Genomic DNA, 11,846 nt, shown 5'->3' with positions numbered 1-11,846 from the left:
CCGCCCCCTGCCACCCCCCAAACTCCCCCCCCAACCCTTAGCAACACCCTCTGTCACTTCCTGGTTTTTCACCCGCCCCCCAGGCCCCCCTCCCTCCACCCAATAAGGACATAAACTTCAACCCCTTGGTCCAGCCAGTCCCTGCAGGGCGCAGATGGGTCCCTCCCTCCCCGCTCCCTCCCACCCAGCTCTTCCTTTGCTCCCCGGGCCTTTCCCACCCTCCTCTTTTCCCACCCGCTTTCCTCTCTATCTCTTTCCCCCTTCACCTGCCACGGTCCCTTTCCCTCTCTCTCTTTCTCCCTCTCTCTCCCTCTCCCCTCTAGCCCCTATCTCGCGCAGTCCACCTTAACGCGAGCTCCGCCCCGGGCCCCTAGCCAGCCCTCCGCAGCGGCTCCGCCCCGCCCGGGCCCTCCACCGCCCCGCCGGCCCATTGGCCCGAACACCCGCCCATCCCCACTGGGTCCCGCCCTGCGTGCGGCCAGGAACGGGGCGGAGCCGAGGGGCTGGCCTGAAAGCTGGAGGAGGAGGGGCAGGGGCGGGGGGCGGGGGTGTCCGCAGCGGCCGGAGAAACGAGCACCCCCTTCCAGGGCTCCCATTCCTCCAAGAGGGGTTTTCTGTAGGGTCAGCACCTCGGAAGGGAAGGGTACAAGAGCTTACAGATCGGCCAGGTGGGGGCGAGGCGGGGACTCAGGGGATGGAGGGGGTCCCGGGAGGGGCTGTAATCAGGTCAGGGCCCCGGGAAGCGGGGGGAGGGGAAGCCACCCGGCCCTCGGCTCCAGCTCCTACGCCCCATCCCTCCTCCCCCAAAGGGAGCGGGGGAGTAGAGGCTGCGAGCACCCTGCGTCCCTCCCCACGCGTGACGGCGCCCCGTGGGGAGGGATCGGCGCCCTGGGCAAGCATCCTCTGCGCTCCAGCCGCTGCCACTGCGGCCTTGGCATTGTCAGAGGGGAGGAGCCGGGATCGCGAAGATGGGGGGGTGGGGGTGGGGGTGGGGGGGAGAGGCTCGCTCTCGCTCCAGCTCCCGGCCTCCAGTCCGCGGCTTCCCGAAATGGAGAAACTGAGTCTCCGAGCAGGAGGGACCTCTAGATGGGGATTCGCGGAGAAGCAGGTGGGGAGGGGGCTGCCCGGGCATTTTAGGACGTGTGGGTTTGGAGGGGGCCAGGCTGCGACTTTCAGGGCCCCCCGATGGAGGAAGGTAGCCGGTGAGGGACACTTCCAGCTGGGCCTGCGGTGCTGTGTACCCCAAAGAGCCCCTCCCGCTAGTGTCAAACGGAATCCAATTCGGACACCGTGGGCCACGTTCTGCTCCGCGCGGCCGGCCTGGCCGAACTGGGTGGGACTCGCTTTCTCCTCCCCAACCCCCTCCGCAGGGGGCCTCCCTCCCTTTCCAGCAGGTGGCTCCGCCGGGCACCAGCTCAACCTGTTGGACCACAATGGGCGGTGCCAGTGTGGCCCTGGCCCTCACCCGGGCTGACCCGAGATCCCCGCGCAGGGGAGGGACAGAGTCCCGGCCCCTCCCTCCTCTTTCGGCCGTGACTCAGCCTCGGAGCTGCTGCCGTGTCCCAGCCAGGGGCGGAAAGTGTGAGGCGCCCCTGCGGGCCCAGGCCAAACCAAACAGCCCCCCACCCCAGACATTATCTCACTGGAGAATTAGGGGGGCTCTAGGAAGGAGGGGGGCAGCGGCAGGCATGGGGCGCTCCCGCTAGGGCAATCCGCTCCGGGTTTTCCTCTCGTCCCTGTCCCCCTTGGGTCCCGAGGCTGGTCACTACTCCGGGTTTTCTTCTGGGCCCCGCCGGTCAGATTCCGGTTGTCGAGGGCCCGGCCCGGCGGGGTCCAGGCCAGGCTTTCCCCCTCCCTCCTCCAGCCGTCGGGGTCGCGCTGGTCTGCGGAGCGGCTGTGCCAGGGCCGTGGCGGCCGTGCCAGATGCCCCAGTGCCAGATGCGCCCGTGCAATGCAGAGGGGGCTGCTTCGGGGAGGAAGGGGCACGGCCGAGGGGACGGAGGGCGGGAGCGTGTCACCGGGAGGGCAGAACCAGGCCTCCGCGGGCAGTGGAAGGGCGGGCGCCTCGCTTGGCACCAGCCCGTCGGTACAGATAAGCGGACGGCGCCCGGCGCCTCGGGCTCGCCCCGTCCTCCTCTCTGCGGGTTGTGCCCGACGTCGTGCTGGACCCAATTGGATCTTTCCGGGCCTACATGCCATTCCGCGCTTGATTCTCGACCGTCCCGGGACCTCCCGAGAGTCCCTCGGTGACCCTCCCACGTTTCTCTTCGTCTGGTCCACGCATCTCCCTTCCTCGCCCAGAAGTCGTGGGGGGAATCCCGACTTGAAATTCCCGCCTACTCCCCAACTCCGGGCCCTCAACGCCCCGAACCACCGAGACGGCTGCGGCCGGGAAACGCGGCCGGGGCCGGGCCCCGCTCCCTCCCCCGACAGCGGGCCGGGCCCCTGGGGCCTCCGCCACCCCCGCCCCGCCCCCAGCCCTGACTGGAACTGGGAACCCGAGGGCAGGTGTTGGGCCTCCTGGGGATAGGGGGCGTCCCGGAGACGCCCGTTCTAACTTAAATCTCCAGCTAGGTATTTATTTGGGGGGGGGGGGGAAGCAGCAGGAGGTGGGTGAATACCCGGAGAATGAAGTGCTTGACCACAGAGAGGGGGGGGCCCGGCTGGAGGTGCCCCCCCCCCCCCCCCCCCCCCCCCCAGGGAGCCTGCTACCTGCGCTGCAAGCGGCTGCGGAGCCGAGTGACGGCTGCTGGGCCACGTGCTCCAAAGGGCATCCGCCGAGGAACGCGATGCCTTAGAGCATGGAGGAGGGAGGTTCTGCGGGGGGGGGGGGGGGGGGGCTCCTGAGTGAGTGGGTCTGGGGGCCTGTTCTGGAATGTGGGGGGCCGAGCTGGAAGTGGAGCGTCGATCTGCGCCAGGCGCCCACCTCTTCCCTGCTGCCCCCCTTCCCCCCGCTGCCTCCGCTTCCCTCGAAAAACCCGCCGCCCAGGAAACCGCTGGGGGCGCTCAGACCGCAGCACCCCCAGCTCGCCGCCCCCCGGCGCCCCACCGCGACCGCCCAACCCACCTGAAGGGGCCGTGGCTGCGAGGGTTGCCCCCCTCCCGCCAACTCCCCCCGACTCCCCCCACACCTGCGGGCGGCGCTATTTATAACTCGGCGCCTATTCCGCGCCTCCCTCAGGGCGGGCGCCGGCTGCCTCGCAAGGCTAATCGTCGCGGGGATCTCTGCGCCCCCCGGGGCCGGGGGAGATAAATTTAGCTTCAGGAAGTTCGGGGGAACATTTTCCAAAACTCCACGTCCCAGGGAAGGCGAATCAGAGAACCCCTCTGCTCTCAGCCTCCCTCCAGCCAGCCGCCAGGCGGCGCAGGTCCCCAAGTCCCTGGAACCCAGCTAAGAGTTTGGGGCGCTGCCTGGGAGCTGGGATAGGTAGAGGTGCAGGCGAAATATGGAAGGGTGCTGAGGGCTGGAGGTCAGAGCGTCCAGAGAATGGCGGGAAAAATGGGTGTGGGTGCGCCCGGGCAGCCTGGCGTGCGCAAAGCCTCAGCTGGGAGTAACTGAGAAAGGGGCTGCGACTTCTGCCTTTTGAAGGGGAAATATGTAACTCATATGCAAACGAGATGCAAATAGGGATGCAAATAAGAGCCTTGGCCCTTGGGGGTCTGCGCTCTGGAGCTGGTGAAACGACCACCACACACCCCATTCCAACGGCCTTACTGGGAAAATGTGGGACCCTCCCAAGATCATCACTATAATAATCCAGTTTATGGCGTGTGGCTCCCCAGAACACTCCGCTATGACCTCTCTCGTCCACCGGTCTTTCCTACACCACCGAGGGCCTTATATCCTAGGAAATCCTCTGGGAATTCTGGTGTCATGCCGCTCCTCCTCCTCAGGCGCGTGTCCTGTGGCCTGAGAGGGTCCCAGGGCGCAGAGGGGCAGGTGAGATCTTACCCATCCCGCCCTATTTTGGCACTTTACTTCCCTTTACCCCTCCCCCGCCAACCCTCTAGGACAGCGTTTCTCAACCTTCCTAATGCCGCGACCCTTTAATACAGTTCCTCATGTTGTGGTGACCCCCAACCATAAAATTATTTTCGTTGCTACTTCATAACTGTAATGTTGCTACTGTTATGAATCGTCATGTAAATATCTGATAGGCAGGATGTATTGTCATTGTTACAAATCGAACATCATTAAAGCATAGTGATTAATCACAAAAACAATATGTAATTATATATGTGTTTTCCAATGGTCTTAGGCGACCCCTGTGAAAGGGTCGTTGGATCCCCAAAGGGGTCGCGACCCACAGGTTGAGAACCGCTGATCTAGAACAACCTCCTTCCCTCCCTGCTCCGCCCCCGGCTCCAAGTCCCTTGCAGTGCGGACTTTTTCTGACAGGGAGAACTTTTAGCCACAAGGCCTATTTATTATATCTATAGCACAGGGATTCTCAAACAGAGATATTAGCGGGCAGCCCCTTCCTGGCACTAAGAGGATACGGCAAGATCAGCCATCTGGGCTGGTGGGCTCGCTGTGCCAGGCTTGGAGAAATGCCAGGTCCTGCTGCAGGCGTGTTAGGGTCCTAGCCAGCAGGCCAAGGTCCCGCGCACCAGGGCTCCACCAGAGGTCGGGGCTGGAAAAGGAGGCCCAGAGATGAGGCAGGTCTGAGACAGACGGCACGGACCCAAAGCGGGATCCACACTTCACTCCTTGTTTGTGGCCCTTCCTTGGTCAATGCAGCCGGCCCAGGAGTCTTGGTGGGGGTAGAGCTGGGCACTAAAGAGAATAGAAAGCTGGGAGACAGTCTCTGCCACAGCAGCAGCAGCAGCCATGCCTCCTGTCTGCTTGTCCTGCCTTGCTCACCTGCACGAGGCCAGTTTCCTGCTGCCATTAATCCAGCAGCTCCTTGACACACCAGCAGCAGAAGAGGACGTAGAGGACCTCCCTCAGGATGCGCTGCAGGCCCTCCCACCTGGTGCCCATCTTTACAACAGGCGCCCGGAGCCCAGCGTCTGGCAGGGCCCCTCTGAGGGAGAAAGGTAGGGCTTGGGCTAGGGGCTGTGTCTGGGCCTGCATGTGGGCAGCAGCTCTGCGGAAGGGTGTGGGAGCTGCCCTGGTATCTTTTATTAACACTGCCCCCTCCCCGCCCCCCCAGGCTCATGACTACAGGGACAAAGGCCCCAGGGTCTGACACAGGGAAGGTTCTGGGCCTGAGAATGGGCTGAGTCAGCCCCCATGAAGGAGGGGTGGGGTTAGGAGGAGGAGGATCTGGCCACTCCATCTTTCATCCTCCACAGCCAGGCCAGCTCAGCTTCCCTCCCTCCAGCCTGAGCCTAGAAACCTTGGGTGCCCTGCCTGGTTGCTGGTACCCCCAGTGGTTGGCACCACTCCCTGCTTCTGCCCCCTGGTGGTTGGCATTCAGTCAGGATCACCCACGAGAGCTCCTTCCCAGCCCCTCAGGGGCCTGGCCCACTCTGCCTTCCCCATCCCCGTGGGAGCAGGAAGACACAGGCACGTGAGAGGAGAGGCACTGTTTATTGAGGTGACACCCCGGGGCGGCCTCCTTCTTTCTCTTCTGGAGTGGGCAGGGGTGGCGGTCACAGGCGCGAGTTCCGTTCTTCGTCTTCATTCTCAAGTAGGTAGGCCGGCCGGTAGGTGGGCTGTCCTCCCGGGCCCAGGTACTTCAGAGCTGGGTTCTGCACCGTGTTCTCCCGGCTCCCCAGCGACGTGTAGCTGGAGGCGGGAGAACAGAGGGCGGACGTGTGGTGAGGTGGCTCTCGCTATCTCAGCACCTACATGTTTCCCCACACCCGTTCTCTTCCCACACCCTTACCCTCGGTCGTACAGGATACAGTAGGGGACGAACAGCTGACGCAGGAAGTCCCAGATGTCTCTGTAGGTCCAGTCCTGGGAGGTCAGAGTCGGAGAAGAGTCACAAACACTGCCCTCTCCCACTCCACCCTCTGCTGCCTGGGAAGGGGCCCACTCAGGGTTCGTCTGCTCCCTTGGCCTCGGGGGGCCTGCTATCTGATTGGCTGGTACATCTGGCTCTGTGTAGGCCAAGCAATGAGAAAGAGAGGCCTTCATCCTGTCCCTCTCCACTTCCAACCCACCCTCCCCTGCCAGGTCAGCTCCGGAGGACAGGAAGGGCTCTGTCTGTGTCAGCCAGCTGTCCAGCAGAACTTTCTGGGACGATGAAATGTTCTCTTGCTGTGCTAGAGTGGTGGGCACTTCAACTGTGGCTGGTGCAACTAAAGAACTACTTTTGAATTGTGTTTTAATTTTTGAAACTGAGATACAATTCACACGCCACCGAAATCCATCCTTTTAAGCTGTGCAGTGCAGTCATTTGTACTTTATGCTTTGAGTGTACGTAAATGGCTAACGGTTACCATAGTGGACAGCACGGGTTTAAGTCATTGTTCCGTCCATAGCCGAAAGCAGTGCCTGCCACCGAATGAGTGCTCGGTAAATAGTGGTCCAAAGGCGGAATGAACAAATAGCACAGCCTTCCTTGGATGGTGGGGCCCCTTCCTCCAAGCCCCAGGCTCCAATGTCCCTACCTCAGGAAGCCAGGGCGCAATGACTGACGGGGCATGGACTGACGGCAGTCAGGCCTCCCTCTGCATTACCAGCAGCGGGTTGATGCGCATGAACGAGGGCCAGCCGGGGTCGGTGGGGCTGAAGGGACAGAGGCTGCAGGAGGAGGGGTCCGTGCGGCGGGTGCCCATCAGGGCAGCCTCCAGCTGGGGGTGCTGTGCCCGCAGCTGGCTCAGGGCCTTCTTCATCTCGCCCTCAGCCTCCAGCACCCGCAGATTGTACCTGAGGAAGGAAGAGGGCTGGGAGGTCATAAATGGGCTTCTCCAAACCCCTCTTCGAGCCCAAACCTTCAGGCCCCTAGTACCTCTTGATGGTGTCCTGTAGAAACTGCTCCAGCTCAGGGAAAGGGGAGATGCTGCGGATGTATAGGATCTGGAGGGGCTCTTGAGTGCCAGGGCATTGCCTAGTGGGGGAGGGGGAGAAAACCACAGGCTGGCCAGCACGGGCAGGGGAATGCTCTCCAGGGAGCTTGCACTGTTCTCCTTGGCTCCTGGGATGCACACCCTTTCCTTGTCTTTCCCATCCATCGCAACCTGCTTCCTCCAGGAAGCCCACTCTGATCTCTCACCTCTCAAACCTGGAGCACACATCTCTGTTTCAGGTGGGCAAATCTCACCTCCTCAACAGGACCAGGACCTTCCACATGCAGGGCCAGGCATGTGTCAGATGCTCAATAAATAGGGTGGGGGAATGGAACTGAGCGGTCCCTATGACTAACTCCCACCCAAACGCCACCCAGACGCCACTTTTCCCTTCTGCTTCCTAGGACAGGGGACCAGAAAACGGGGCAGATCACGTATCTCGGTGTCTCGGGGCCTTGTCTCCAGCGGAGAGGCTCACCTCTGCACAGCTGCATGGACGAGGTGCAGGAGGGCAGTGCAGTCCTTGCCCCCGTTGAAGCCCACGCAGAGCTGGGTGAGCCTGTACCGAGCCAGGGCGGTCTCAATGGTCTGCAGGGCACTTGCCACCTTTTTCCCTAGAGAGGACCCTGCCAGGCAGGTAGGGAAGAGGCCATCACCAATCCCATGTGACACATGCAGCCATGATGCTGTTGCTTAAAACCCTTCAATATTTTCTAGGATAAAGTCCAGATTCCTTCATGCTGCCTACGAGGCCGGCAGAGTCTGCTCCCCGCCCGCCATTCAGCCGCTTCTCCTCTCAGTGTCTCCCCCTCCAGGGTCCTGGTTTCTTTCCATTCTCCTAAGCCTCCTGCTGCTTCCTCTGTGCCTCTCTCATACTGTGGGCTCTTGCCCCACTCCTGGTCTGGCCGAAGGCTGCTCAACATGCAGCTTCTACATCACTCGTCCAGAGAAGCCGTCTCTGACCCCAGAGCGAGGCCGAGCTCCTGGCTGTGCCGTCCCCCTCACACTGACGTCTCATGCATCATTATCTGTTCGAAGTTTACCTTTCCTATTACACTACTTGTCCATGGAGTGGGTGTACATCTGTCCTACTGAGCTATCTCCCCAACACCCAGCACAGTGCTGGTGAAAGTGGGTACTCAGTATTTATCGGGAGAGCCCTGACCGGTTTGGCTCAGTGGATGGAGCGTTGGCCTGCGGAATGAAAGGTCCCAGGTTCGATTCCGGTCCAGGGCATGTACCTTGGTTGCGGGCACATCCCCAGTGGGGGGTGTGCAGGAGGCAGCTGATCGATGTTTCTAACTCTCTACCTCTCTCCCTTCCTCTCTGTAAAGAATCAATAAAATATATTTAAAAAAATTTATCGGGAGAATGAATGAATCAATTGTCGTCATCTTCTACCTTCTCCTAGACCTAGGGGGGCACCTGTGGGTTGGTACCTCTGCCCTCCCCGCCGGAGGCCCCTACCTGACTTGGCGAGTTTGTATACAGCCTCACTGGCCTGCTCCATGGCGTTGGGTACGTAGGGAACCAGCGATCCCCGAGGAAGACGTGCGGTCAGGTAGGCCAGGCATTCCTCCAGCGGCCCTTCTTCCTGTGAGTCCAGTGTCACCTTCACCTGATAGTAGTTGCTGCCCCAGTCAGGGTAGGAACCCAGGCCAAGCCTGTGTCCAAAGTGGGCCTGGGCCTCAGCCAGGATGGGGGCGATGGAGGCCTCGTCAGCGGCCACATACAGCTCCCGCAGGTGGAACTGAACAGCTGTGTTTTGAAACAGTCCCTTCAGCCCCTCCAGCACCCGCCGCAGCAGCTCTGGGATGCCTGGGAAGAGGTAGACGTTGCGGACCGAGACCAGTGGGAATTTGAAGGGGCGGCCAGTGTGAGGGTCGGTGCCGTAATGCAGGCGGGCAGAGGAGGGCACCAGTGACAGCTTCTCCCAGCCCTGCCTGCCTAGGCCCTGGATGGCGGCCTGCAGCTCAGGGTGTGGCTTGAGCTCATCCCCAAAGGCCTGTGCTACTGCCTCAAAGGTCACATCATCATGAGTGGGACCGATGCCCCCCGCCGTGAGGACATGAGTGAAGCGGCTGGAGAAAGAGGTAATCTCGGCAGCGATGGTGGCTACCTCATCAGGGACGACAGAGACTCGGCACACCTGGACCCCCAGGGAGCGCAGTGTCCGGCACAGGAAGTAGGTGTTGGTGTCCTGAGTGTGTCCCTGGGAGATTGGAGATGGGGAAGATGAGCATCAGTGCTGTGGGAGGAAGGGCAAAGGGGGCAGGGATGGAAGCCGCATCTGCGTGATGGTGGGGCACTCTGCTCTCTGGGGGATGCCACCTCAGGCTGCCAAGAATTCTGGACTGGGCACCAGAGCGAAACGATCCATGTGAATGGAGTCAGGGATGATGTGATATATCTGGGGCCTCCTTCTCTGCACTGTGACCTTGACCTCATCCAGGTTGATGAATTCGGTGATCAATCCCATGTGACAACTTCTCTACTTCCTCACCAACCCGGACAGTCTCAGTCCGCTGGCGTCAAATGCTGACTGGGCATCTTCACCCTAGCCCTGGCTGTTAATGGCATCCCCAGACACTGTCCACAGCCAGTCAGGCCCTTTATGCTGTCAGCTCCACTTCTGAAATACGTCCCCATCTGCTCTCTTCTCTCTGTCCCAACTGCCACCAAGCAGGTCTTTGGCACCTTTCACCTGAATAGTTGCAACAGCCTCTTGGCCAGGCTCCCAGCTCCAGCCGCAGGGCTCTGCTTGGTGCCTCCTGAATACCCTTCCTAATGTGTTACTGTGATTGCATCACTCTTGGACTCAAAAGCCATTTGTTGTTTCCAACCATATACAGAATAAAGTTCAAATTCTTTTGCAGAATATTTGAGGCTGTCTATGGTATGTATACAATCTTCTTGCCCAGCCCCATCTCCACTATTGTTCTCCAGAGGTTAGTGGTTAAGTGGTTGCTCTGGAGTGAGAATCAAGTCCATCTAGCACTTCCTAGCTGTGTTACTTGGGGCAAGTTTCTTAACCTCTCTGAGCCTTAGTCTCATAATATATTAATTAAGACTTATAGCCCTGGCTGGTTTGGCTTAGTGAATAGAGCATTGGCCTGTGGACTCAGGGGTCCTAGGTTTGATTCTGGTCAAGGGCACATGCCCGGGTTGCGGGCTCGGTCCCCATAGGGGGTATGCAGGAGGCAGCTGGTTGGTGATTCTCTCTCATCATTGATGTTTCTATCTCTCTCACTTTTATATGAGTGTGTGTGTGTATATATATATATATACACACACACACACATATAAAAGTACCAATGTCATGGGGTTGTTGTGAGGATTAGTAAAATCATATATATGATGTAATAATCTCACTGCCAGGTCCTAGTAAGCATTAAAAAAATAAGGATCACTATTACTATTACAAAACTGATGCCTACCATGACTTCCCTGATTATTCAGAAGGGATCTCTCTCTTCTGGTACTTTCCTTCTATCCCACCCACTCTGCTGCATGCCTTGGATCATTCCTCAATTAGGTTGGATTTAACTTTTAAGTAATACATGCACCTATACCTCCTTCGCATGCTGACTCCTTGTCATTTCTGTAAAGTTCCTCATCCCCATACCATACTGCCTGGCAAACTGTAGAAACTTTGCTGTAAGCTTTTCAACGGAATAACAGAATGAGGGTCACTTTTCCTCCACCACTCTGGACTCACCCCAGAATCCTAGGGCAGCAAGGGGACCCCCACCCTGGTTCACCCTCCTTCAACACAATGTGGAGCAGACTCTTTAAGGACAGGAGAACGCCCCGCCCGCCCCCCTCTTCTGTCCCAGACACACCTTGAGGATCTCATCTCCAACAATGATGATGCCCGCCGTCACGCTGCGCCCTGGGGGAGGGGCAGAGGCCCTAGATGCCATGGTCCTGCCTTCTCTGCCCCTCTGCAAGGCCCTCCGGTAGCCACCCAGACCCCCAAATAGGGGGCGCAAGCACGGGAGTCCCGCCAGATCTAAAGGGCACTGGGGGCCATAGCCTGGGAACAGGGGGTCCGGGGTCGAGGCAACCTGGAGGAGCCAGAAAGGAAAATGGGGGAGAGCAGGAGGGCATGGTCTTCCTCACCAGGCCCTTGACAACTGACGCCTTTATCCCTGCCTCGTTAGTAAACATGTTCTCAAAATCCAGCCCATGCCTCTTTTAAATGTTTTCTAAGCTTGGCTCTAGTCTTAAAATGTCCTGCTCCAGCTACCACTTTAAAAGGTCTAGTGTCCGCCGAGCTCGGCTCCTCGGGTCTGCTCTATCTTGGGCAACTACACCTTTAAATGTCTCTTCTCTTTGGGGCACCTGTCCCTTTAAATGTCTACCTGCTCCTGGGACTTGGGCCCTTTAAATACGTTCCCTTCCTCCACCCAGACCAGAACTCAGCCGCCTTCTTCTGCAGGCTTCCACACCCTTTCTAGCCCGAATCCCACCTCTTCCCACCACTCTCCTGACAACTGAGTTCTCTCAGGTTCTCACCTGCTTCAGCCCCTTCACCAGGTCTTTCCCTCTCTCCTTTCCTCTTGTCCCAGGACAGCTTCCGTACTCACAGTCCCACCTCAGAGCCACACTTACCGCATATTCATTGGTTATTTGGGCTGTCGCTCAGACTACCTTCACGTGTTCATTGGTGAAGTCGACTGTCACTCGCGAGCCTTAGCCAGCGGGCGGGAGCAGTGCCGGGTTGTCATTAGCGACAACCACGTGGTCGCCCTTTGCCCGGAAATGTGGAGGCCGGGCTCAGGGGTTGGTGGTGCGGACGAGGAGGAGGGGCCTGGCAGGGGGGTTGGGGCGCGAAAGGAGCGGTGGTGGGAGACGCTCTAAGGATTTTGGGGTGCTTTCTG

General features: G+C 59.5%; 2 protein-coding genes across 2 annotated transcripts; both read right to left on the bottom strand.

Annotated features, from left to right (window-relative positions):
- Positions 1-4,633: 4,633 nt before the first annotated feature.
- On the bottom strand, positions 4,634-5,077 carry LENEP (lens epithelial protein). The gene is made up of 2 exons (XM_070397335.1): positions 4,865-5,077; positions 4,634-4,777 (listed from the first exon to the last, which is right to left on the bottom strand). Exon 1 carries the CDS (start codon positions 5,075-5,077, stop codon positions 4,892-4,894), a length of 186 nt encoding a protein of 61 aa, XP_070253436.1. The 3' UTR covers positions 4,634-4,777; positions 4,865-4,891.
- A 440-nt stretch (positions 5,078-5,517) lies between these two features.
- Positions 5,518-11,553, bottom strand: FLAD1 (flavin adenine dinucleotide synthetase 1). Its single transcript, XM_070396397.1, has 8 exons — positions 11,482-11,553; positions 10,806-11,030; positions 8,431-9,175; positions 7,442-7,589; positions 6,906-7,004; positions 6,634-6,823; positions 5,835-5,908; positions 5,518-5,734 (listed from the first exon to the last, which is right to left on the bottom strand). The coding sequence occupies exons 2-8, from the start codon at positions 10,884-10,886 to the stop codon at positions 5,599-5,601; spliced, it is 1,473 nt and encodes a 490-aa protein (XP_070252498.1). The 5' UTR covers positions 10,887-11,030; positions 11,482-11,553; the 3' UTR covers positions 5,518-5,598.
- Positions 11,554-11,846: the final 293 nt, after the last annotated feature.

This window comes from Myotis yumanensis, unplaced genomic scaffold (assembly GCF_028538775.1).
Source record: "Myotis yumanensis isolate MYYU_CA2020_CCGP unplaced genomic scaffold, mMyoYum1.0.hap1 SCAF_17, whole genome shotgun sequence".
In the NCBI taxonomy this organism is placed as follows: Eukaryota; Metazoa; Chordata; class Mammalia; order Chiroptera; family Vespertilionidae; genus Myotis; species Myotis yumanensis.
This window is presented reverse-complemented; position numbering and strand designations above follow the sequence as displayed.

Excerpts from the sequence above, each read along its gene's own strand:
- LENEP (XM_070397335.1), bottom strand. The coding sequence starts at position 5,077 with ATGCAGGCCCAGACACAGCCCCTAGCCCAAGCCCTACCTTTCTCCCTC.
- FLAD1 (XM_070396397.1), bottom strand. The coding sequence starts at position 10,886 with ATGGCATCTAGGGCCTCTGCCCCTCCCCCAGGGCGCAGCGTGACGGCG. Across the intron at positions 7,005-7,441 it reads GTCCATGCAGCTGTGCAGAG|GCAATGCCCTGGCACTCAAG; the intron begins GTGAGCCTCTCC and ends CTCCCCCACTAG. Across the intron at positions 5,909-6,633 it reads TGCGCATCAACCCGCTGCTG|GACTGGACCTACAGAGACAT; the intron begins GTAATGCAGAGG and ends CTGACCTCCCAG.